This window comes from Yarrowia lipolytica, chromosome 1F, assembly GCF_001761485.1.
Source record: "Yarrowia lipolytica chromosome 1F, complete sequence".
Taxonomy (NCBI): domain Eukaryota; kingdom Fungi; phylum Ascomycota; class Dipodascomycetes; order Dipodascales; genus Yarrowia; species Yarrowia lipolytica.
The window spans coordinates 3949962-3973656 of record NC_090775.1 but is presented as its reverse complement, the minus strand read 5'-3'; the positions used below and the strand labels follow the sequence as shown (position 1 = coordinate 3973656).

Here is a 23695-nt window from a genome sequence, read left to right as displayed (position 1 = left end):
CTCTCCAAGACAATGACGTATGTAACCCCAACAGTCCCACCCCAGAGAACGTTCAAAAATTGTAACCCGGAACATACCCTGTCAAATTCTTCCGGTAACGTTGTGGTGGAGAAACAGGCGAAGTCTACGAGTACGAGTACATGTAGCTAATTGTTTCAGGTCTGCACTGAATTGACTATACCTTCAGTTGCTTCCCCTCATGGCACACGAAGCAACGATTGTAACATTATAGACAGCTGGTAAAAGTACAGTAGCTACAGACTGAATTATTTTGGAACAAGTTTGTACTTGTACATTGTATATGAGCAGCACATACAGTATAAGTACAAGTATGTAACACACACAACCTATAATATACAAGTACGTTCTTTCTATAGAATCGGCAATATTATACACTCCATGAATACGAGCATCCACGTTGAATGTCTCACACTACGCGATACACGAGAACGCGGGGAGTCTGAGACACACGATCCAAATCTGTATCAATAAATCATTCATTAGTGTCTACACGTGTATATTTTTAATGCAAACTCTCCTGAGACCCAAACTGATGAGCCAGGTCAGAAAAGTTGGTGCCCTCATTGAGCACGGAAAATCGTCTGTTAGGGTTTTGGCCCGCAGGCTGTCGTCGACGAGAAGTGGGCGCCTGCATCATCTCTAGAGAGTCCACCGTTGAAGTCGACTTGGACTCGGACAGAGTCAGCGAAGCCATGTCGGGGGCCTCCAGCTGGCCAGACGATGGTGTCGATGCACCATCGACAACCGTAGTAGATCCTCCATCCAGGCTGCCAAACACTCCATCGCAGTGGATAATGAGCAGCTTGAGAACCGTCTGCATACTGCTGAGATCCGTAGAAACATTGGCCGAGGCATTGGGCGGCAACAGGGACATGGAGAACACAATGGCCAGGTTTACCGCATGCATTCGGTTCTGCTCGCCGTGCGTGGTCACCAGAGACAGATGTTGCACCAGACGTCGCAGCAAATTGAGGTTGGGTGCCGGCATTCGATCGGCAGCAGCTCGAAGGCCAGCCAGGTCAGGCTGTGGACCTGTGGTGGAAGACACAAAGTCAGGGAGCAGCTCCAGAGGAAGCAGCGGCTCGGGCATCTCTCGCAGATACAGCTTAAAGCAGCCTGCCAGAGTGTTGACATCATACCATCGGTCGTCGTTCATATCGGGACGCTCACCATTGTCAAAGGCCTGTTTGAGAGCATTGACGTTGTTGAGAGAACCGGAAATTCGATACAGACCAACCTCGTCCAGACCTCGAGCCTCAATCTCGTTAAGTAACACCTCACAAATGTAAGGAATAGCAGCCTGCTCTCGTTCGCAGACAACAGCAACGGGCACGCCAAACACCCGACCCATCTGTCGAGTGGACTGGCTCGTCTGAGGAGCACTGTTCTTGGCCCGAGTGAGCGCCTTGAGCCAAATCTCGCTGTCGGCCTCAGACGCAGCCTGGAACGAGTACTCGCCCGAAGAGTCCACAATCTTGAACATGGACTTGGACAGCGCATGCACAGGGAAAATGTCGGAGTGACCGAGAGGAATGGATCTGAACGGCTTGACCTTGTCCACCGAAAAGGTGGGGAGATCCAGGGGATTGATTCCAGATGCCTCCTGGGATTGCGGAGGAGTCCAAGACGAGCCCAGAGCCATGGATATGGGTCGCACAGCCTTGAGAAAGCCTCCCAGACGCGACTTGCCTCGCTTTTCCGAGTTGGAAGACGAGGTGGGCGCTCGAACGGCGTGTTGGCGCTTTCGATCGAGAACCTCTCGCTGTCGAACATCTCGCTTGATCTTCTCCAGCTCAGCACCCACACAGTGGGTAAAAACCCGGTTCTTAGACTTGCCATAGGCCTTGGCTTCGCGGGCGGCATGCTCCTTGGTCACCTTACGGTCAATTGCAAACGAAGCCTTGGACAGGTTGATCAAAAAGCTCATTCGCTTGGTCTGTTCGGGCAAGTTCATGTCCTGCTGTTCATCTAGGGGTCTAATGTCGCACACATTCCCCACCAGATTGTAGGCGTACCGCCGCTTGTCAAAGTTGATGAGCTTGGGAGTTTCCACACACATGTTGGGCACGTGACACGACGCCTCCAACATTCGCTCAATCAGCCAGCCTACACAGGGAGTCAGAGGCTTGTTCTGGAGCTGGCCATCCACGTACGGTATGATGGACTCCAGAGAGTCGGCAGTGGATGAACCACACTCCTTGGCAGCAGCAAACCACGAGCCGGTGAAGAGCCGGGACTCGGGTCGGATGGCTGCAGCCGCCAAAGCAACCTCCACAAAGGAGGGGATGGCAGGAGCAACCGAGGGAGACAGAGGAGGGGGTCCCTCTTCGGGATCGGCCATGGGCGACATTTCAAACACCCGAGCAGCCTTCATTCGTCGACGACAAATGCCAATGCCCTTGAGCAACGTCTCCATTCGAGCCACTCGAATTTCGGGTCTAATGGACAGGTCCGTCAACTGGGCAGTCAGGTAGCTAACAAAGTTGTTGTGGAGTCGCAACAGTTCCTGTACTGCAAAGGGGAGGTTCAAAAGCACCCGGTCCTCGGGCTTGTCACGGAAAAGCGTCTCAAAGTAGGTGTAGACGCTCTGCACAATAACCTCGTCTTCGGTGGCCATAGAGGGCGTTCGGAATGCAAAGAAGCCCAATGGCTCCACGCCCTGTACCTCCAGAGTCTCGTATAGAGACATCCAGTCCTTCAGAGGCACCAGAGCAAAGATGTGGGCAGCCATCAGATCCACCTCAGAAATCCAAGACTCAACATCGCTGATACCGCAATTGATGGGCATCTGGATGTATTTGGATGAAGGACCAAAGTAAGGGATCTTGGGAGGGGCAGACACGGGCCGATAGCTCTTCTTGATGAACAATTTTCGCAGCTTCTTGTGCAGACCCTCGAGAGACTCTCGGTAGAGAACAATGTCTTCACTGTTGAACACAACACTTCCCCATCGAGAGATCTCAACCTCCAGAGTGGCCAAAAAGTCCAGAAAGAGCTCTCTGACAGCGTACTCATTGACAAAGTCGATAAAGTACTGCGACACCCACAGGAAGCAGGCCTCAAGAATGCCAATCTGTATCTGGGCCATCAGTCTGTAGTCGGGCTGCTTCTCGGGGATGTGAGTGGAATCCCAGTCGGGGAACTTTTGATCAAAAGTTCTAGGCATTGTAAGAGACGTGGAGCCAGACTGGGCGCCCACAAACCGTCGTCGAAACGCGTCCAGCAACTGGGTGGGCGAGCAGAAGGACCGGAATGTCGCGAAAAACGTCAGTGTGTATAGATCCATGTCCATCTTGACCCGAGGAGCAAAATGTCCCACACCAAGGATCAGAATGTCAATAAGCCGGTCCAAAGAAGCAGCTTTGACAACGACAGTAGGATCTGAGCCCTCAGGGCCCTCAGAAACCACCTTGAGAAGTACGTCATCGCCCTGGATCATGCTAGAGCCCACATTCATGATGTCTCGCAAGGAACAAATCAGAGGATGCTGCGTACTGAACTGGCTCACATACCGCCGGGCAAACTGATCCACCTCAGTGCCAGAAGTACCAGAAGGCAGAGACCGAAGAGGTGACGAAATGCCAGTGCCACTTCTCTTGGTTGGGGAGCCAAATCCTGCAAAAGTGAGCAGATCGGTCTTGGAAAAGAGCCGATACGACGGAGTCACGTCTGTGAACACGGTGGGTACAAAACTGCCCATCAGCAGAGGAAGCTGCTGATTATAAAAGTGGGGCAGGTATCGCCCACTGGACGACGGTTCGCACTGCAGCGACATTTTCAGCAGCGCAGAGATGGGCTCCTTGTTGGACACGTGGAAGGGAATGTTTCCCTGTGAATGGCGGTTCAACAGGTAGTACAGCATTCGTTGGAGTGCGGAGATGGGCTCGGCGGCAGAGTCAAAGGTGTCGATCTGAGGTACCTGATCCAGGTACGTCTGCCACCGCTCAAATGCAGTACGGATACGGTTCAGACGCGACTCGCACTGACGGAAGGATGATCCATCTTCGTATCGGACACACAGGTCGCCGAAAAATGGGACCACCCGCTCCTTGGGGTAGCTCTGGCCAATGCCCTGGGGCGCAAGCACGTGATATGTAGACTTTCGCGACATGTCGGTGACTCTGAGACGCCGCTCTAAGTCAAACACCACGGGGGCCCATTCCTTGGTAACAGAATCCTTGATTTCCGTGGACACAAAGCCCCATGAGTCTCGTAGACGCAGTACAGGTGGTGAGCAGACAACTCCCGCAATGCCTAGCCAGCCAACCATGTCGCCACAGTTCTTGAGGGCGTTTCCAAGCGAGATCCAATGCGAGAGTAGCTTGCCTCTGTAGGCAGATGACACCGCGCCAGAGCCAGAAAACAGGTGCTCCAGCAGAACTCCTCCTAAAAAGTGGACCGACAGAGAGTCGAAGATGAGCGGATTGTGGCGCCAGTAGTTCCATCGACCACCAAACAGCAGCGACATGTCTGACGCAGGCGACCATGCGCCTGAAAACTGCAGGTGAAAGTAGTAGACCTGCGATGCGAGAAGATCAATGCTAGTGTCGAGGAAGAGGTCGGGTGGGAACGTCTGGGGGCTCGACGACGAGCCGAATTGTGAAGAGTGCGATGACGACGACGACGCAGACGACGATTGCATAGCACCAAGCTGGTTCTGTTGCTCGGTGAACACCAGAAATGATTGCAGCCGCTCGTTGACGGATTCTGGTAGTTTTGGTTGTACTGACCACAGAGTACCCTCTCGACTGGGGGTAAGCAGATCGCCCATGTGGCGCTGTTTTTTGAAGACGCTGACCTTGAGATCGGTGCTCACCTGGTCCGACAGAGCACCAATACCGTCAATGAGTTTAAGCAAAGCCGAGCAGATGGATGTTTCCAGCAGCATGCCTGAAAAGTCGTCTTGGATCTTTCGCACAGCCATGGCAGCTCGGGCCACGGCTCGTTCTTGGTAGCGTGCCAAGCTCGAGCGGCTGTCTCTGACGGGTCCAATTATGTACTCGCACATCTTGTCCAGTGCATAAACCACATCTGTGAATAGGGGCAGCACGTAGACTATCGATTCCGCGAGCAGATCGTCGTCTCCAAACAGAAGCTGGTGGCACACAGCTTCCACAGTGCCTCCCATGATGCGAGTGCCGCTGGAATCGAGTTCGAGTGACGGATGAGGCTCAGCTGAGGCATGCGACAGCATGCCATCGGACACTGGAGCGGCGTTGAACGGTGCTGAAATGGCAGTGTGTGTCGACGAGGGTTGTGTTCGGGGGGCGTCGGGGTCGAGGAATCGGTTGGATAGATCGGACGGCGGCTTGTATACCAGCAGTTGACCATTTCTTACCACTCCTCGGGACAAGCGCCATTGTGCGCCTGGCGTTAGCGAGTTGTTGAGCCAACCTTCGTGTTCCACTGTGTTAGCTGGAGCTGTCTTTTTCATCCCATCGTTTGGGGCAGTGTGAGGATACATACTGTCGTGTCTGGAGTTAGCAGGCTGATTTGTGTGGTTTATGTTGTGGTGTCTGTGTGCTTGTCTGGTGTGGACTTTTTGTGTGTGTGTGTGGTTGTTTTTGTGTATGGTGTCGTGTCGTGCGCTTTCGCGAGACTCATGTGTCGTCTTTCTTGGGACTGCAGATTGTGAGACGGCTGGCGAAAGCTTAACGCGTTTTCTCATAAAAGGACCGTGCATCGTAAACCAGGGGTAAAAGGAGAACACCACACATAGCACTGACCGTTCCCAGGGCCATTCGTTAACCACTTCCTCCACTCATACTCACTTGGTAGTAATCACTCCGGTGAATGGATTTCGCTCCACGGATTTCGATGTACTTCTCATGCTGATATCCGATTTAGCGGATTTCACACTGGCCACCGCAGCTTTTGAGTTCACCACTGACGGGTCTATTGGGTTAGGATCTTCAAGGGGTTAACGAAGGCTGCTTAGTAGCCTCGATAACTGAGCTCGATATTATACGCGACGGTTGGAGAGACAGCGAGGGGTGCCACAAGTGGACATTGCAGGGGCAGATGTACGAGAAGCAAAAAAACGGTGTCGTTGCTTTTTTTTTCCCTCACACGTCACAAGAGCTAAGAGCTAAGAATCAGGATCGGGAGTTCCAAATCAGAGTCCAAATGGAAGCCCAAATCGCTTACCCCTTAAACTCAAATAGCGTAGTAACATCTCTCTCATCGAGCGTCTGTATCGTCAGGGGTGTACGAGCGTAATAGTTGAGGCCCTTGCTGTAGCAACGTTGTTATACTCACGGTCACGGGAAAATGCCGTGGAAGCTGTCAGAGACGTGTCTGACGTGGATATGGAAGGCAGAGGACTGGGTTAGTGGGGGGGGGCGCTAAAAAAGGAGACTACAGCATAGGTAGCTCGTGAGAGTACATTGCAATGTGCGCACCAACAGTAGCGTGGTACCGAACCAGAAACACAAAAAACGCGCCTTGTTCCGGTCTAAATATTCGGACAAATATTTGTGGACCAGAATATTTCAGTGGATCGGAAAACTGCGGAAATTAGGTCTGAGACTGGCCGCCATCGGGCTATGCACCTGGTCCTCTAGTGACGTAACGAATACGTCCTTGCGCTGCGCTTGTGAATCCACTCACCTGTTTAGAGGTTCCACATAGTAGTCGGCTGTGTTAGCTTGTCATTAGTGTGGGTCTTGTGTCGCGATAACTGTACTCACTCGAATTGGACATGGAATCGTCCGAGGGAAGCCGTTGGTGGACGCTAGGCGGCCGCAACTGGGGCGATCGCGATCTGCGGACGTTGCTTCCAGCGCTCTTGAGCTCGCGGATGTCACGCAGCACCTCCTGATCTCCCATGCGAATGTCTTCTCGGATTGTCTTGTTCTCGGACGACGAAAAGCTGTTGCGCGTGGCCAGGTTGTCGGTGCTACCATCATCATTCAGCTGGCGATGCAACATCTGCTGGTAGTAATAGTTCTTCTTGCAGTCTGCGCGTGGAACTATGGCCGGATCACGGGAGCTAGGCTGCGATGCTGAAGAAGACGGCGGTTTGGCTGGTGATTTGGGCGGTTGTGCAGGCGGCTTAGGGACCGCCGATGACGACGATTTCTTTCCCCATCCCATGGCGTGTCGATTGCTAGGCTTGGCTAACCTATCAGGGGGTATATTCAGGGTCTGTAAGGTGGTGTTTAAAACTGAAATTGTCTCATGCACCCTTTTCCTTATGGGCCGTACAGATACGCTTCTATGGTGTGGTTTTGGGACTGCTCTGTAGGAGGGGTGACCAACTAATACGAACGAAAAAGCACTTTTGGGCCGTTGGGCGCGGTTAAGTGGTGTAATAAATGTCCGTCTCTATTGGGGGATGAGATGCGCTCTGTGTTGCCCGCATGCTATAATTCAACGGCTGCTTGGCTTGTACTTGTCCGAGGCCTGTACAGTAAGTACTGCTCTCTCTTCCATGTCTCAATTTAGCAGTGCATATCCGTAATCGTCTTTTTTCTCCGACGAGCGTGGGGTATGTACGAAGTACAAAGTAAAACCGATGAAGACACATGGTTGGAGAGATCACACCGAAGTTGTTGTTGCCGCTCAATATAATTGGTTGGTTATACATCTATATCTATTATTCAGGCACAATGTCAGGCACTGCTACCGCTACAGTACATACTTGTAATTGCTTTTTTTGACGCGACAAGCCTGGCTGAGTGTTTTTAAGTGCGCCCATGTCTAAAGTCCTCCGACTAATCAGCTTAAACACTTGCGAGCACCACTTTTTCCGCTTGCTAAACTAAACATCATACTAACTATATACATACGGCTACTTTCGTCGCTTGAGAACAACACCCTCGGCTCGCTTGGCAGCAAGCTTGGAGAGCTCGGCGTTCTTATCGTCCTCCTTCTTCTGCATGGCAGCATCTCGCTTTCGCTTGTCGATGGCGTTTCGAATCGTATCTCGAACGGAGTCGGTCTTGCCGGAGGCGCCAGGAGCAGCCGCGGGAAGGGGAACTATCTCGTGAATGCCCAACTTCTTTCGAAAGAAGGGGTTTCGCAGAGCCACTCCCTGGATCAGCATAAGGATACCGTTGACGAAGAAATGTAGCAGCAGGGCGGCGGGCATCTTCATCAGGAAGGGCACAGAGATCCAGGGAGCCCACTGCAGAATCTTCTTCATGCCGGGAGAGAGGTTGTTGGTGCCAGTCTCAGATCCGAGTCGGATGGATGCCATGTACATGGCGGCAGTGATGACCTGCAGACCCAGGTAGGGATCCGGGGCAGCCAGGTTCTGGAACCACAGCACACCCTCCGTGGACAGACCCTGCACTCCGCCAATCTCGCACATTCGTCGAATACCAAGGAAAATACCAATGGTGAGAGGGAACATAGCCATGGGGTAGAACAGCTTCATCTGGGAGATTCCGTACTTCTTGAGAATCTTCTTCTTTTCGTGGGCAACCATCTGCATCTCAGTCATGTTGGCAGCCGACTTGAGCTTCTCGTCAATCACGTTGAGCTCGGGCTTGACCTCAGACATCTTGCCCTGCTCGTTGGCAGCCTGGACAAACAGAGGGAACAGCAGAACTCGCACAATGACAGTGGTGGAAGCAATGGCAGCCCACCATGGCAAGCCAGTGTACACGTGCACGTGCTCGAGCAGATTGAGGTAGATGTCCGAGGGCCAAAGAGACCACAGAGAGCCGGTGATGTCAAGCGACTGGAAGTAGCCGATGGTGTCGGGGGCGTGCGTGGAAACGTGGTCGGGGAACTGCTGGATATGGGTTTGGATGGGAGCCACCTTGTCCAGCACCTTTTCGGTCAGGTTAGAAGCAGCATCTGCGGTCTTCTCGATGTCGCGCTCGACGGTGTCCAGGGCAGCTTCGGCCTTCTGGGGAATCGACGAATTGAATCGACGCTGGAAGGGCTGGCTGTGTAGTGCTGGGAACAGGCTGGGCCGTAGAGACTGGGTTAGTTAGTGAACTTGAGCGTAACGAACATGAACAAGCCGATGGCCTGTCGTAAGGCACTTGATTGTTGGAGCAAGAGTATTGTTATCTGTTTGGCATGCTTAAATCCACCTCTTGATGACTTGTTTCTTCTGCCGGATCCACATTGTCCCTTCCATACTCACCCTTCCAAGAGCCAGTCTTCGAATCATTGTTGTTGAAACCAGGTTTCAAGAGGTGAAATTTTGAGACAACTTTATTTGATTCGAGGAGTTTGGGACATGGAACTGAAGAGTGAGAGGAGAGAGAGTTCCTGTAACCAATGGAGATGAAAGATCAAAAAAATTGATTCGAAAAATAAAGACTCAGGAGAATACCAAACGGATCAAATTGAGTTGTATGTCCTCCCTTTGTTTTCGACCCAAATACTATATCACGCCAATTAACCACAATCACCATGGTCGTGTGATAAAGTTAGCTTACTAATCATGTTTCTGAGTGCATTTTCACGTACGATCACGATGTGTGGGTACAATATGGTGTACAGTATTTGGCTCTTTGGTTGTTGTTGTGGTGAATCATTTATTAATCAGTCTATTTAACCTACCCGGCACAACTATGTCGGCTATGTTTGCTGATGACTGACTGCTGGCGACAATGCTTTATTCCTACTGAAGAAATGATTTGTAGTACTACTACGAGTACAGTATGTACTTGTAATACATTATACTCGTATATACAGCACATACATGGTACAAGTACGGGTACTGTACTGTACTGTACTGTACATAATTATGGATTGATATACCACATTATTACATTACTACGAGCGATTCTAGGTTACAATTATCGCACAGTTCTTTAATAAGTCATCGTTAATTACATGGACAAACACTTCCTTTGGAAGTTCAGTTTGCCGTTCTTTCATCCAGTTAGCTAGTTACACATCGTACCATGCTTAAAACTGGTTCTCGGTGGAGTCGCCACCGGTGGAAGAGGTGCCGGAAGATCCGGACTGGACAGTGGAGATGATGGAGTCCAGGTAGTTGGCACCGGACCACTTCTGGTGGGTCAGGACGTCACATCCAAGCTCCTTCTCCTTTCGCTGGACAAGGTCCACGTATGCCTTCATTCCCTCGGTCTTGAATCGGGTGGAGAGCTCATGGGTGGCGACGGCGTTGGAGTGCAGGCCGGCCAGAGAGATGAGCTGCATGACAAAGCCAGACTTGGCCAGGTCCCACACAAACGACTTCAGCTGCTCGTCGGAGTAGCCATGGGCAGACCAGTTGAAGGAAGGTGACAGGTTGTACACCAGCCACTTGCCGGGGAACTTCTCTCGGATTCGCTTGGCAAAGGCCTGGGCCTGGGCAAGGTCGGGGGTCTTGGTCTCGAGCCAGATGAGATCGGCGTAAGGAGCAAAGGCCAGAGCTCGCTTGATGGCAGGCTCAATGCCGCACTGGACATGGTAGTGGCCCTCCCGGGTCTTGGGAGCGTCCCAGTCGAAGAAAATGTGCTTGCCGGCCAGCTCGTCGGCAATCTGTCGGGCCTCAAAGTTGGACTTGCCCTTGGCCTTGGTCAGGTACTCCTCGATCTTGTCGGACTTGCCGGCCTCGGTCAGGGCTCGCTGCACGGCCTCGTCGTAGGTCATCATCTCGGCCTCCTTGGTCCACTCGAGCTCGAGCTTGTTGACCATATCGGCAGTGGCGCCGTTGGCCTCGGCGGTGAGGAGGACCTCGGCCAGGGGCTTGATGGGCTTGACGACACCGAGGATGTACTCGTGGTCGGAGGGATCGGCAGCAGAAGAAAGCAGCTTGGCAGACTCGGAATCGGTTCGGGCAATCACCAGGTTGGAGCAGCCCATGATGTCCCATTGCATTCGGGTGGCATTGAGTCGGGAAATGTGAGAGCCGGTGGGCACAATGACCTTGCCAGCAAGGTGACCGCACTTCTTACCGCCGTGCAGCTGGTCCTCGAGATGGATGGCAGCAGCGCCTCGCTCGGCAAAAAGCTTGGCCAGCTTCATAACGGCAGACAGACCGCCGTGGCCGGTGTCAGCGTCGGCAATGATGGGTCGCAGGTAATCGATTCGGCCCTTGCCCTCCTGGTCTCGCTTGACTCGCTCCTCGTGGGACAGAGACATCCACTCGTGCCACGCCTTCTTGTCGTGAAGACCCTGGGCTCGGAAGATTCGATCAACCTGGTTGGGAACGGTGTCGTAAGGGTAGTCTCCGAAATCAGGTGACACCTCGTTGGTGGTAGTCAACAGGGACGAACAGGCCCAGCCGGAAATGTAAACCACCTCCTGATGAGGTGCGCTCTGTGTCATCTGGACGGGGTCGACAGAACCGGTTGTGTGGACAGGAAGACCCTGCTTGCCTCGCTCGGTGAAGATGTTGAAGAGCTTCTCGGCCTGGACGGAAGATGCGTAGGTCTGGGGGAGAGTACCTCGGTGGATGGCCACCTTCTCGGCGGTGTAGGGTCGCTTGATGCCCTCATATCTAGGAGAGGCCCACCACTTTTCAATGTCCTCGACCTGGCTCTTGAAGAAGCTCTCCTCTTGCTGAAGGGTGGGGTAAGGGAATTGCGACAGGGTGTTGATGTTTCGAGACATTGCTCGTGCGCTGTTGACGCTGTTGATGAATCGTGTTCGAAGCATTTTTGCACTTGTTTTTTAGTGACCGAATCAGCAACCGCTCGTGTTAAATAGGGCTTGGAGTCAAACACTTCCTTAGAGTTTTCCGACTCGGCTTTCTCCAGGCACGGTCCTTCTTTGTCGAGTTTGGGGGGAACCGCAGTTCGGAAAATTGTGTTTGTCCGCCTAATTGAGTCAGGAGATTTGTAGTCATGTGTGATTCATCCTAGAAAAATCTCCGGCTCGGCTGGTTCAGCAGTCACGGGCACGCCTGACTGATCACCTTGACGGCCTACATGATCCCCACTCAAAGTTTAAGCCTGCCAAAATCACATGGTAAATGTGTGAGCGGTTGTTGGCGGAAGAACTGGGTGGTTTACGGCAACATTTTTGGTGGGAAGTGACCGTCAAGAAGTGCTGGTTGCTTCTATGTACCCCAATTGGATCGATTGAGCCTGCTTTCTCGTGATTACGTATACCCACTAGTTGCCTGTAACTGCTACTGTAGCTCCATAGCGCGATCCGGACATCCGTCCTGCAGTTTGCTCCAGAAAGTTTCTAAAGTTAATGTGGGGGAAAATGACAGCGAGTCGGAGTAGAGCCGGACAGCGTGCATGGATGTACACAATTATCCGTTCACGCGATTGGGGGAACAATGAAGTATTCTTGTCTGGTTCTTTGTTCAGCTCTATTTATGTCATTCGGTTTGTTCGTATCACTCATCGCCGAAGGACTCCTTATAACAACGTGATAGAAAATTTACAATGAATGGGAGCCCCGAAACTCTACCAGGAGTGAGTGAGAGTGGAGCGAGGTTGAAGATAGTTGGTTGGAAACGCCTGAAAGTGTACGAGAGGTCGGACAGAGTATAGACCATCGCATCTTGTGTGGTCTTGTGCTTTTTACCGTCCTGCACGTGTGTTATGTAGCCTTTTCTACAAGTACTGGTACTCCTCTCTGTTAATATGTGTAAACCTGATGTTGAAGATCTGAGTCGAAGTTTTCTACAGTAATTGTACGAGTATCATGATGTGCCAGTCGTAGTCGTACTCGAACTCGTAGGAGGGTGAGGAAGTCTGGAACACACAGTATAGTACAGAAAACTATATGTGATCAGGCATTTTTCACATTCCTGTGTCTTGCCTGGTGATCTGTAGTCGTGAATGGTACTTTTTTATCCACAACATGACACGTACACGGGCAAGTACATGGGGACGCGTTATTTCATGGTGCATATTTGAGTTCGTGTCTCTTCATGAAGCCGACAGGTTATGATCGCGTTGCACGTCGAACAGCAGTGTCGTTCTAGCTACTTGTACAAGTGCATTACAGTACAGTATATGTACTTGTGAGCCTAGCATCGTGTGGTCAGCTGTTGTTATGTGCTTTGGCAGTACTTGTATCTCTGAGGCGCCGTCTCAGCCTCTATATGGTTCCGATTTAACGTGCCTACTGTATATACTTGTACTTATAATACATCAACATAACAGAAGGGGATAAGTCTGATGAACAACCCAACATCGAACATAACACAACATCTGTGCCAACCCCCGCATCCCCCTTCCACCCATTAATCACCATGTTCTCCTACTATCGATTGTCTGGTACCAGATCACTCACACACACCCTCAGTGCAGCTCACATGCATTGAAGCCAAAACTTGTTTACTTTAGCAGCTCACGAAAGGTCGCGTACAACCCTAAACCTACACTCTGATATCGCGATAGAAGGTACTGTAAGCCACTGACACCCTCACAGTCAAGGCAAATGGTGGTCGTGCAAGGTACACTGCGATTTAAAAACAACCTCGACATACACAAGGAGTGGCTACTGAAGAACGAGGGGAACGTGCCCAAACCCCCTCCCAATCGACCTCTGAAACGCATCTCTGCCAATCGCCCAAAGTCTCCGACCGCCAAACGAATACAGTCATCCGGTGGCGTGGGGGACGGAGCTGAGAGTAGCATCACAGGCATACCGAAAAACAAGCCAGACGCGACATCTGTCGGCCCAAGGTCAACCACACAGCCCATGCGGACACAGACACATCCTCAACCACAGAAACAAGCGACAGCATCAAACACAAACGACATGAGGCCAACGATAGCAGGGCCACAGAAGGCTGCTAGATCGGTCACACTGATGTCATCTGCAGGGTCGGAAACATCGCCAGAGACCCACGCTACGGCGCAAAGACCCAACATTGCAGCACCGGTGGCAAAATCAGTGCCCAGTCAATCGAAACCTTTCCCTGATGAGTTCTCGGAGTTCTCGGAGCTGTCGGACTTTAATCTCTCATCCGATGACCTTCCCGCACCTATTGCAAGGAAGGCTCTACGCACAGCAACAGCCACAACCATCCCATGCACTATGCCGTCTGTTCTTGCAACCCCCAAAGCTTTACGACCACCATCAGCCATCCCTACAAATGCAGAACTGATGGAGTTGCTGCAACTGTATAGAAAGCTCCGGCATCGACCACAAGATGTGCTGCTGCTAGCACAGATTGACGAGCTGGAGGCAGCTCTGAAACCCGACACATCTGCCTTTGATAGAGATACTCTTACCCAGGTACCTGACACGCCAGCACGCCCAAACAGCAGGGCCGACTCTCCACAAGTTGTCTCTGACTCGGAACCCGACGACGAAATATTGGAGCTACCCGAAAAACAAACAGGTAAGGAAAAGAAAGAGGAACCGCAACAGAAGAAAAGTCTGTCCGACTTCGACATGGACGACATTGATCTGGACCTGGAACTCGAGCTTGATATGGCCAAAAACGACTCTGACGACGAGTGTAACGATAGCATGTCGTTCAGTGATGCTCAGGAAAATTTCCAGAAGCCTCTGGCGCCTCCTAGTGTCACCCCCAGGAAACCTATAGAGGCATCTCATCATGAATCCGAACCCATTGAGATCGATAGTGACGATTTCGAGTCTGATTTCTCAGTGATTCAAGTCCAGAGTCCCAATAGAGAAGATAGAGACCCCGACTCTTCTGCTCTTAACCCATTCGGACCCGGCAGAACGTTGTTTCCATCATCTTCTCCTACCAGATTCAGCTTGGCTGACGACGATATGGACTTTGACGAGGCCCTGGACAAGGTGGGCAACCGACGCGAGGTTGGGGCGTCCACACAGGGTATCCTCGACATTGGGATCGGTATTGGCGACGACCTGGACCTCTCTGATGGCTCAGAAGAGTGTGTTGCGATCGAGGAAGACGAGTACCCGTGGACACAGGAGGTTTACAAGGTATTACGCGAACGGTTCATGCTCAATGAATTCCGCGCTAACCAGCTTCATGCAATTAATGCCACTTTGAACGGTGATGATGTGCTTGTTCTCATGCCTACAGGCGGAGGAAAGTCTCTCTGCTACCAATTGCCAGCCCTGGTGAACGGTGGCAAGACACGGGGACTTTCTGTGGTCATTTCGCCTCTTATTTCGCTCATGAAGGACCAGACCGAAGCTCTTACTGCTAAGAACATCTCTTGTGCCATGTTCAATTCGTCACAATCTGTACAGGAACGTAAGCAGTCGTTGGCAGCCCTTTCCAGTGGTGATATTGCACTGCTCTATGTTTCCCCCGAGATGTTTCAGCAAAGCAACATCATGCAGAACACACTTCATAAGCTGCATGAGCAGAATCGGCTAGCTCGAATCGTCATTGACGAGGCCCATTGTGTTTCTTCCTGGGGTCACGACTTCCGTCCCGATTACAAGGCTCTAGTAAATGTGAAGTCTCGTCTTCCCGGCGTTCCTATAATGGCTCTGACAGCTACTGCCAACGAAAAGGTACGTATGGACATTCAGGGCTGTCTTCGACCTAACAGGCGGTTCTTCAAGCAGTCGTTCAACCGACCTAATCTCTACTACGAGGTGCGGTTGAAGACAAAGAACTTTCAACAGGAGATTACAGATATGCTGCGAGGCCGCTACAGAGGACAAACAGGCATTATTTATTGCCACTCCAAGAAACTGTGTGAGACCACATCTGAGTTTTTAAAGGAAGCTGGAATCAAGGCTGATTTCTACCATGCTGGAATGGAGACAGAGCAGCGAACATACGTGCAGGGCAACTGGCAATCTGGCAAAATTCAGGTTGTTTGTGCTACCATTGCGTTTGGAATGGGTATCGATAAGGCTGATGTGCGATACGTCATCCACTGCACTGTGCCTCGAAACATGGAGGGATACTACCAGGAGACTGGCCGAGCTGGTCGAGACGGGCTTCCTTCCAAATGCATTGTGTACTTCAGCCAGAAGGATGCCCGGCAAATGCTGTTCAACATTGCCAACGATGAGTTTCTGGGTGAGAACGGCAAAGTAGACTGGGCGTTGACCCAACGTCAGCGTACTCACCACCGAGAGCTGATGCAGGGTGTCATTAACTACTGTGAGAACAGAGTTGATTGTCGACGAGTGCAGGTGCTGCGGTACTTCAACGAAACGTTCGATCCTAAGCTCTGTCGAAACTCGTGTGACAACTGTCAGTATGGCCATGAATACACTCGGGAGACCAGAGATGTGACTGATGTGGCTAAGAATATCATCAAATTGGTTTCCGCCGCCACCCAGGATAACCAAAACATCACTGTGGCCTACTGCGGTGACTTGATACGAGGTTCAGCAACGAAGAAGGTTAAGGATCTGGGTCACAACGAATTGGCAGGGTACGGTACAGGTAAGGTGTACGACAAGACGACGTTGGAACGAATTATCACCAAACTGATTCTGATGAAGGCGTTGAGGGCACACACAGAGAGAAACAAGTCCGGATTCGCATGTACGTATCTCCGACCGGACTCTTTGTGGCGAGACGTGTTACAGGGCAACGAGGAGGTGACAATTGTCACTCATGTTCATGACACTGGCAGCAAAAAGACCGTGCCTGGTCTCAATCGGACGAACAGTCGCCCCGAAGGCGAGCCTATGGGTTTCGAAACAGCCAGTTCGTTTGCGAGAAGGACCAACTCTCTGGATCCCCTCACTCCCTCAGGAGCGTACGCTCAACCCAATCCCAAACCAACTTCTCGAAGCCGTGCTGCTCTTCTGACCACCACGGCCACTTCCAGTATAAAAAACAGAGTGACCAAGACGAGCACTCCCACAACTGCGAAGAAGCCGGTGGCTCGGACCCTCAATGGAGCTGGCCTCCAGAGAACTACTGCTTCCAAAACCCCTTCCAGGGTCAAGACCACAGCTACCATCAACCTGACATCCGATTCCAGCACTAGCAGCAAACCTGCTGCTCCTAAACCCGCTGGCAGTGCAGCCACAACCGCTACCAAAACCACTCCGATCTCAAACAACAAATCGACTTCTAGCTTCTTTGACAGGCCACTTTCGGAGGCCGCATTGACCCAGAGACACCAAGGAGAGGCCTACAAGCGATTAGAGGAGGTGCGGTCTGATCACTGCAACGAGCAGAACCTCACCCGGCCTTCCAGTGTGTGCAGCGAGGATGTGCTGGAGGTGCTGTCGTATGAGTTGCCCACTAGCTACAGCGAGTTTGCGACTCTTCTTCCGGACCACAAGCAGTTGTTTGTGGTGTTTGCTCCAGCTCTGAAGCTGCTGAAGCAGGAGAGGGAGTCCTTAAAGGTCAACAGAGGGGTTTCCAAGGGTGGAGCCACGTCGTTGAAGGACAAGTTTGCATACACGTCATGATACTATGCTGCCTACAATACTGAAATAACGGGCAGACATGTTATTGCATTACATTTGCATTACATTTTTTGCATTGATTTATTGAATATGAATATATGATTTAGAACAGGTGTGCGTGGATGTGTAACAAGTGTATTTGTACAAGAAACGAGATAGTTGCGCATTTATATGTTCTTAGTTAGTAGGTTAGACGGTGTCATCATGATAAACGAAACGAGTCTGTTTGGGGTTCTTGGGGGCATGCTTGATGTATCGTTCGTCATCCGGAGGTCGTTCGTCTCTGTCGTTACTTCCTAGCATGGACTGTAGGGAAATGCACACCGACGCCACCGTCTGGACCGGTGTCCATTCGTCGCCCAAAATGTCCAGGCAAATGTGACCATTACTGTAGATGTGAGGGTGGATGGGGATGGGTCGAGCTGGCAGTGGCATGAATTGCACCTGGGGGCTTTCCACCGGATAATTGGGACCAATGATGAATTGGAGTCGGAACGTTTTGCCAGTGTACAGCGGGTTGTCATTGTTCACCTCCAAATCTATCTGCCATGTTTCCAGGTCATTGGCTTCAACCAGTGTGATGTGTGCTGGGTTAGTACAAGTACAGTATGATAGGCGCAAAAGAGTGGGTGAACGTCCGTAGTGATACTCACAGTTTGGGGGAGCGGTTTTTAGCCGTTCCAGCTCCTTCATGATTCTTCGTTGGTATGACATGATGGTCGTTGTCTATTGGATGCAGGGTAGGATGTGTGTGGTCTCACAAATCTGAGGTCGTGTTGGTTACAGGTTGTGCATCCTCACTCAGGTCCAGCTCAACTTTATCTTGCAGCTACCAAGTGTGCTTGGTGATGCACGTGTAAGCTGAGGGGCGGGGTACAAGTCCGTACCATGACTGTCAGGCTTGTGATAAGGATACCTGTAGACTCAAAACCAGTTCTGTGCGGAGAAAGAGGCAGGAATTACAGCCACAGTACTTATATGACCAATCATGATCAAGTTCGTATCTTGGCGTGTGTGCTTCCGCCGCTAGTTCTGGTCACGTGCCCAATGACGTGGTGACAGACTCCTGAAATGACCCCTTCAGCAAGATCTCCAGTTTAATAACAACTCCTATACTGCTACTCAGAGCTCTAAATTATATTTCTCTTCCCAGTAGCACTCTTGTTCCTACAATGTCCTCCTCTCGGTGTTCGTGTGCGTATTGGTACTGGCAGCTAACAATGTTCAGTCGTGCGCTAGCTACCCCATAAAGTTCACGACCAACAAATGCACCCGGTATACACCACCTTCACCCCAATATTGCATCCATCATCACACACCAGGGCCCGGAAATGCGTCCGTCTCTAGGAAAGCGGTCGTCATTCTCGCATTTTTCAACTGCCCAGCAGCAACCGATATCGCCCCAGCAGCAGCGATACCCGCCTGGGTGGAATCCATACGATGAAGAAGCTACAGCTGGTTCGTCGGGACCTCATACAGCAGCCAAGACGAGCAGATACAGCGCGTCGGCGGCTCCAGGAGAACCATACATGTGGGAGCAGTCTGCCCAGGCTAGCTCCTACGCTCCTTCTACAGGGATGAAGTACGCGCCGAGCGACTACCAGCTACCGCGAAGATCTGCATATTTCGAGTCCACCATGCCGCTGTACTCAGTTAGCTGGAGCACTCCGGCTGCAGACGGCATGTCGTGCCTGGCGGTGGGCACGTGCAACGATGAGTCCAAGAACAAAATCCAGGTGGTGCACACAGAAGGCAATTCGTTCAACTTGGCGGCAGAAGCATCGGTGCCATATCCATGCACCAAACTGGCGTGGGACTCAAGGCTTGATGCTCAGGGAAAGCGCCAGTTTGCCACATCAGGTGACTGTCTGCGCATCTGGTCGTATGACTCGTCCAAAGGGTTTTTGCAGCAGCGATGTTCGCTGTCCAACTCCAAGTCCGGGTCCATTTCGCCTATCACCTCGTTCGACTGGAACAAGGTCGCGCCACATCTCATCATCACTTCATCCATAGACACGACATGCACGCTGTGGGACCTCAATACATCGTCCGCACGCACCCAGCTCATTGCCCACGACCAAGAGGTCTACGACGTGCAATTCACAGCGGGGTCCACAGATGTGTTTGCATCGGTTGGGGCCGACGGATCGGTCCGAGTCTTCGATCTCCGAGCCCTCGACCATTCTACAATCATATACGACCCGCCCAAACCACCGCCTCTAGTGCGAATTGCCGGATGCCCTTACGACGGCAACATTTTGGCTACTTTTGCAGGCAACTCGAGTAAGGTGCTCATTCTGGATATTCGCCAACCGGGCATGCCCATAGACGTGCTACAGCAGCACCAGGCTCCTGTGAACGCCATCCAATGGTGCCCCCAGAGCGTGGTTGTAGGAGGACAGCGAAAGAGATTGTTGGCATCTTCGTCTGACGACTCACAGATCATCTTGTGGAACACGGCCGTGCCGGGCGACTACCATCTGGACTCGGCCTTCACGGACTCGGCCGAAGTTAATAACATTTGCTGGAGTGCATCGGGAGATTGGATTGCAAGCGTTACTAACAAGGGTGTTCAGGGAGTGCGTCTGAATTGAGACTGAAAGGGTGAATGACGGCATATACATTTTTCTGGGGTAGAGGTAGACGAGCTTAGGGTAGCTCTCAGAGACTAATGGTACAGTACAAGTAGTTTTCTGTAAATAGAGTGCATTTCTACAAGACTAGTAGTTGAAGGTGAAGTGGATCGTACTGGTACAGTACTTACAGTACATACTGTACGTATAATTAGTAAATCATGTACAGTGACCATCCGGGCAATGCTTAGCCGCTTGAACAAATACAGAACGTATGTACAGTAGATGCCTGTTTTGGCACCATAGGCAGTGCTACAGAGAGTTGGTGCAAAGGACAACCAAATGTATATTGGTAAGCAACAAGTACTTGCAAGATAAATGACGACCTATCAACTTTACAGCATGAAAATTTCTGATACTGTACCTGTACTTGTATCATTTTTGTAACCCTCTCCACTCTCTCTGATACACCACACTGTAAGTTTCATCTCCGTTTCCATGTGAGTGATGGCTACTTGTAGGGCCCATTTCAGTGTCGTATGGTGTAAATTTTTGGAATTTTATTAAATAATTCTCACAAGTGACTCAATTTCATCATTATTATCATTTTTTTTTGGATCAAAAACACCCGCTCCTACTCTCCCATTGCCCACTACGCAACGTCATCTCGCGTATCATAGCACGCCTCCCCAGAGTTTAAACTCTGTATCGTGCAGCGCCACCGCAACCGATAGCGACCTCTTCAACCATTCATGAAGCGTGCTAATTCGGTTGATTTTTCGCCTTCAACTTCCCACGACAGTTTTGTGATTGTTGAACACATGAGTAGCTCGAAGTGCCAGTTGCTGTTTAGCAAAAGCAAGGTGAGTACGACAATGAAGGGTGGCGCTACAGCCGTTTGATATCATGAGTTACACAAACAGACGGCGGAGACCGTGGGTCTGTGATTTAAGGGCTACTTTGGTGTCTGGTTGACCTGTAAATAAGCCAATACCGACATCTTTGACAACAATGAACAGCCTATGGCCTGTGTCTGTGTCACACACACAACTTACCAGTATTAACCACCAGGTCTATGTTCACCCTACACCTTCCTCAAAGGACAACATTCCCGGGTTTCTAGCACTCGCCAAACCTCGGGGAGCAACCACCGACAAAGAAATTCTGGTTGCTTGGATCCCCGAATCGAAGCTACAAGAGTCCGCCGCCGACTTTGAGTCTTATGTCAAAGTCGATATCAAAGAGAGTGGCACCCCGGCCTCGTCGTCCCTCAACCTGGCCGAGACGCTAGTGTCGCCACCTCCCTCTTCTTCTTTCTCCAGCTACGCGTTTTCTATCCCCATCAGCGACATCTTTTCTCTACAGGTCAAACAGCCCTCACTTGGCTGGTGGTGGGGCTCTATCACCATCCACACACGTTCCAAGGAAGACCAGCTTCCTCCGCTCTACTTCCACGACGCCGAAAGTCAGTCTACAATCATGGAGCAGAAGCGACGCAACAAAAAGTTCGAGACCTTTGACAGCGAGTCAGGCTCGTCTATGTTCTGGGGCGGCGATCACTTCATTCAAGTGCTCTCTAAGTACGCGAACCTCGAGCGGGCTGAAAGCGACCATTCATTCTTGCTTGTCAACCCACGAGAAGGTGACGCTGAACGGTTCGGTACTAATCTCACCGGAGGCTCTGAGGAGCCTTCTCAACTAGTTGCTGGTATTCCAGGCCGAGGCGCTGGAGGTGACCCTGTTGACCGAGGGGCCCAGGTTCAAAAGGCCTTCTCAGATATCCGGTGGGGTCTTCTCAGCAACCTTGCTAAGGTGACACAACTGACCCGAAAGGTGTCTCAGGGTGTCTGGGACTCTTCGCCACAGCCCGTCAAGCAACTGCTCATGAAGCCCGAAGTCAAGAAAATTGGAGACGATTTTGACTCTGCTCGAATCTACTTGGCCAAATGGGCCCTCAGTGTGGCGGAGGAGAGTCAGAGGGCAAAGCTCAAGGTTCTGTTTGACGATGAGCTACGGGAGCTGGTGTCAGACGAGGGGTTCGAGCTTATTGACGCCGAAAACAACCCGCAGAGACGAAACGAAGTGTCGTTGGCCGAATGGAACGCCTTCTTTGATTACAATGGTCGGCTGATTGTCACAGTCAATGAGGTCAAGGAGCGCATTTTCCACGGTGGATTAGCTCCCGCTGTCAGGCCCGAGGGTTGGCTGTTCCTGCTTGGCGTCTATCCTTGGGACTCGACAGCTGCAGAACGCAAGGAACTGGTGTCAAAGCTTAGAGTTGACTACAACCGGCTCAAGAAGGAGTGGTGGGTACAGGAGGACAAGGAGCGGGACGACTTTTGGCGAGACCAACTTTCCCGAATCGAAAAAGACGTGCACCGTACCGACCGAAACATCACATTTTTTGCCGAGTGTGACGCCAAAAAGGACGGGGATGATGACAACTACGATAAGGATGAGTTTGGGTTTTCGTCCCAGATAAACTCCAACATTCATTTGATCCAGCTCCGTGACATGTTGATTACCTACAACCAGCATAACAAGAATCTGGGCTATGTCCAGGGCATGTCAGACCTCCTATCACCGCTGTATGTCGTGCTGCAGGATGACACACTGGCATTTTGGGCGTTTTCGGCCTTCATGGAGCGCATGGAGCGAAACTACCTCCGGGACCAGAGTGGCATGAGAAACCAGCTTCTTTGTCTGGACCATTTGGTCCAATTTATGCTTCCCTCACTGTACAAGCACCTTGAGAAGACCGAGTCAACCAATCTGTTTTTCTTCTTCAGAATGCTGCTGGTGTGGTTCAAGCGAGAGTTGCTCTGGGATGACGTTTTGCGTCTGTGGGAGGTGTTGTGGACAGATTACCTGTCGTCCCAATTTGTTCTATTTGTGTGCCTGGCTATCCTCGATAAGCACAAGGACGTCATGATTGACCATCTGGCTGGGTTTGATGAGATTCTGAAGTACATGAACGAGCTGTCCATGACCATCGATTTGGACGAGCTTCTTGTTCGTGCCGAGCTCTTGTTCTACCGATTCAGACGTACGGTCGAGCTTATTGACCGAAAGAACGAGGACAGACGCAACTCAGCGGACGGCTCCGAGCCTGTTTCCATCACAGAGGACCTGCGGGAATTGTTATCTCGGAAAGTCATTGTTGTGCGTGAGGGTGAGCGTCCTGAAGGCGTAATGGGTGGGTAGGTAATGCAGTTTGCATGCATGAAGACACTAAACAAGCCAACCATACAGCAGAAGTATGTAGCCTTGCACATGATTTATTGACAGGCCACCCAAACAGGCGTATGTATAGTACTGTACCTTCAGTAGACTATTGTAGCTAACATGTCGTTGCGTGGCGTATGTACCAAGCCACAGAAATTATGTCAGAGATAAGGTCGCGACAGTTAGAGCAGCAACGCGTGGAGAGTTTGGGTTTTGGGTTACGTACGTAGAGCCGTTTGATAGATGGTACATCCACCGGCTAGCGGAACACAGTGTCAAGACAAGCCTGCAACACAGTCATAATATTTGCGATATTCAGGCGTATCAGGTACAATCTGAGGTGTCTCACAAGTGCCGTGCAGTCCCGCCCCCACTTGCTTCTCTTTGTGTGTAGTGTACGTACATTATCGAGACCGTTGTTCCCGCCCACCTCGATCCGGGGTCCTATGCATCCCTGAAACATTGATTGGAAATTAACATATGAGCTGCGTGCTTTTTGCATTCAAGGGCGCAGCTTATCTTGTATCCTTAATTACACATGACCTCTTGAGCGCCACGGTACATTCCTGGCGTCAGTTCGGTGGAGCGGACACTTTTCTCTCCTTTGTCTGACATGTTGGTTAAGTTGTAGTCCAGGGACACAAGGGGTTCCAACGGCAGTG

General features: G+C 51.2%; 7 protein-coding genes across 7 annotated transcripts; 3 read left to right on the top strand and 4 right to left on the bottom strand.

The window, feature by feature from the left end:
- Nucleotides 1-523: 523 nt before the first annotated feature.
- Nucleotides 524-7116, bottom strand: YALI1_F39665g (uncharacterized protein; the record flags this gene model as incomplete). Its single annotated transcript, XM_506119.4, has 6 exons — nt 524-5427; nt 5488-5495; nt 5793-5916; nt 6280-6344; nt 6631-6658; nt 6711-7116. The coding sequence occupies 6 exons, from the start codon at nt 7114-7116 to the stop codon at nt 524-526; spliced, it is 5535 nt and encodes a 1844-aa protein (XP_506119.2).
- Nucleotides 7117-7813: 697 nt separating this feature from the next.
- On the bottom strand, nt 7814-9148 carry YALI1_F39645g (uncharacterized protein; the record flags this gene model as incomplete). The annotated part of the gene is made up of 2 exons (XM_506118.3): nt 7814-8953; nt 9122-9148. 2 exons carry the CDS (start codon nt 9146-9148, stop codon nt 7814-7816), a joined length of 1167 nt encoding a protein of 388 aa, XP_506118.1.
- Nucleotides 9149-9894: 746 nt separating this feature from the next.
- On the bottom strand, nt 9895-11592 carry YALI1_F39620g (uncharacterized protein; the record flags this gene model as incomplete). The annotated part of the gene is made up of 1 exon (XM_506117.1): nt 9895-11592. One exon carries the CDS (start codon nt 11590-11592, stop codon nt 9895-9897), a length of 1698 nt encoding a protein of 565 aa, XP_506117.1.
- A 1743-nt stretch (nt 11593-13335) lies between these two features.
- YALI1_F39603g (uncharacterized protein) lies at nt 13336-17238 on the top strand (the record flags this gene model as incomplete). The annotated part of the gene is made up of 1 exon (XM_506116.3): nt 13336-17238. The coding sequence occupies one exon, from the start codon at nt 13336-13338 to the stop codon at nt 17236-17238; it is 3903 nt and encodes a 1300-aa protein (XP_506116.3).
- A 186-nt stretch (nt 17239-17424) lies between these two features.
- Nucleotides 17425-17949, bottom strand: YALI1_F39557g (uncharacterized protein; the record flags this gene model as incomplete). Its single annotated transcript, XM_068283518.1, has 1 exon — nt 17425-17949. The coding sequence occupies one exon, from the start codon at nt 17947-17949 to the stop codon at nt 17425-17427; it is 525 nt and encodes a 174-aa protein (XP_068139619.1).
- A 617-nt stretch (nt 17950-18566) lies between these two features.
- On the top strand, nt 18567-19829 carry YALI1_F39550g (uncharacterized protein; the record flags this gene model as incomplete). The annotated part of the gene is made up of 1 exon (XM_506114.3): nt 18567-19829. The coding sequence occupies one exon, from the start codon at nt 18567-18569 to the stop codon at nt 19827-19829; it is 1263 nt and encodes a 420-aa protein (XP_506114.1).
- Nucleotides 19830-20560: 731 nt separating this feature from the next.
- YALI1_F39527g (uncharacterized protein) lies at nt 20561-23012 on the top strand (the record flags this gene model as incomplete). Its single annotated transcript, XM_506113.3, has 2 exons — nt 20561-20671; nt 20880-23012. 2 exons carry the CDS (start codon nt 20561-20563, stop codon nt 23010-23012), a joined length of 2244 nt encoding a protein of 747 aa, XP_506113.2.
- Nucleotides 23013-23695: the final 683 nt, after the last annotated feature.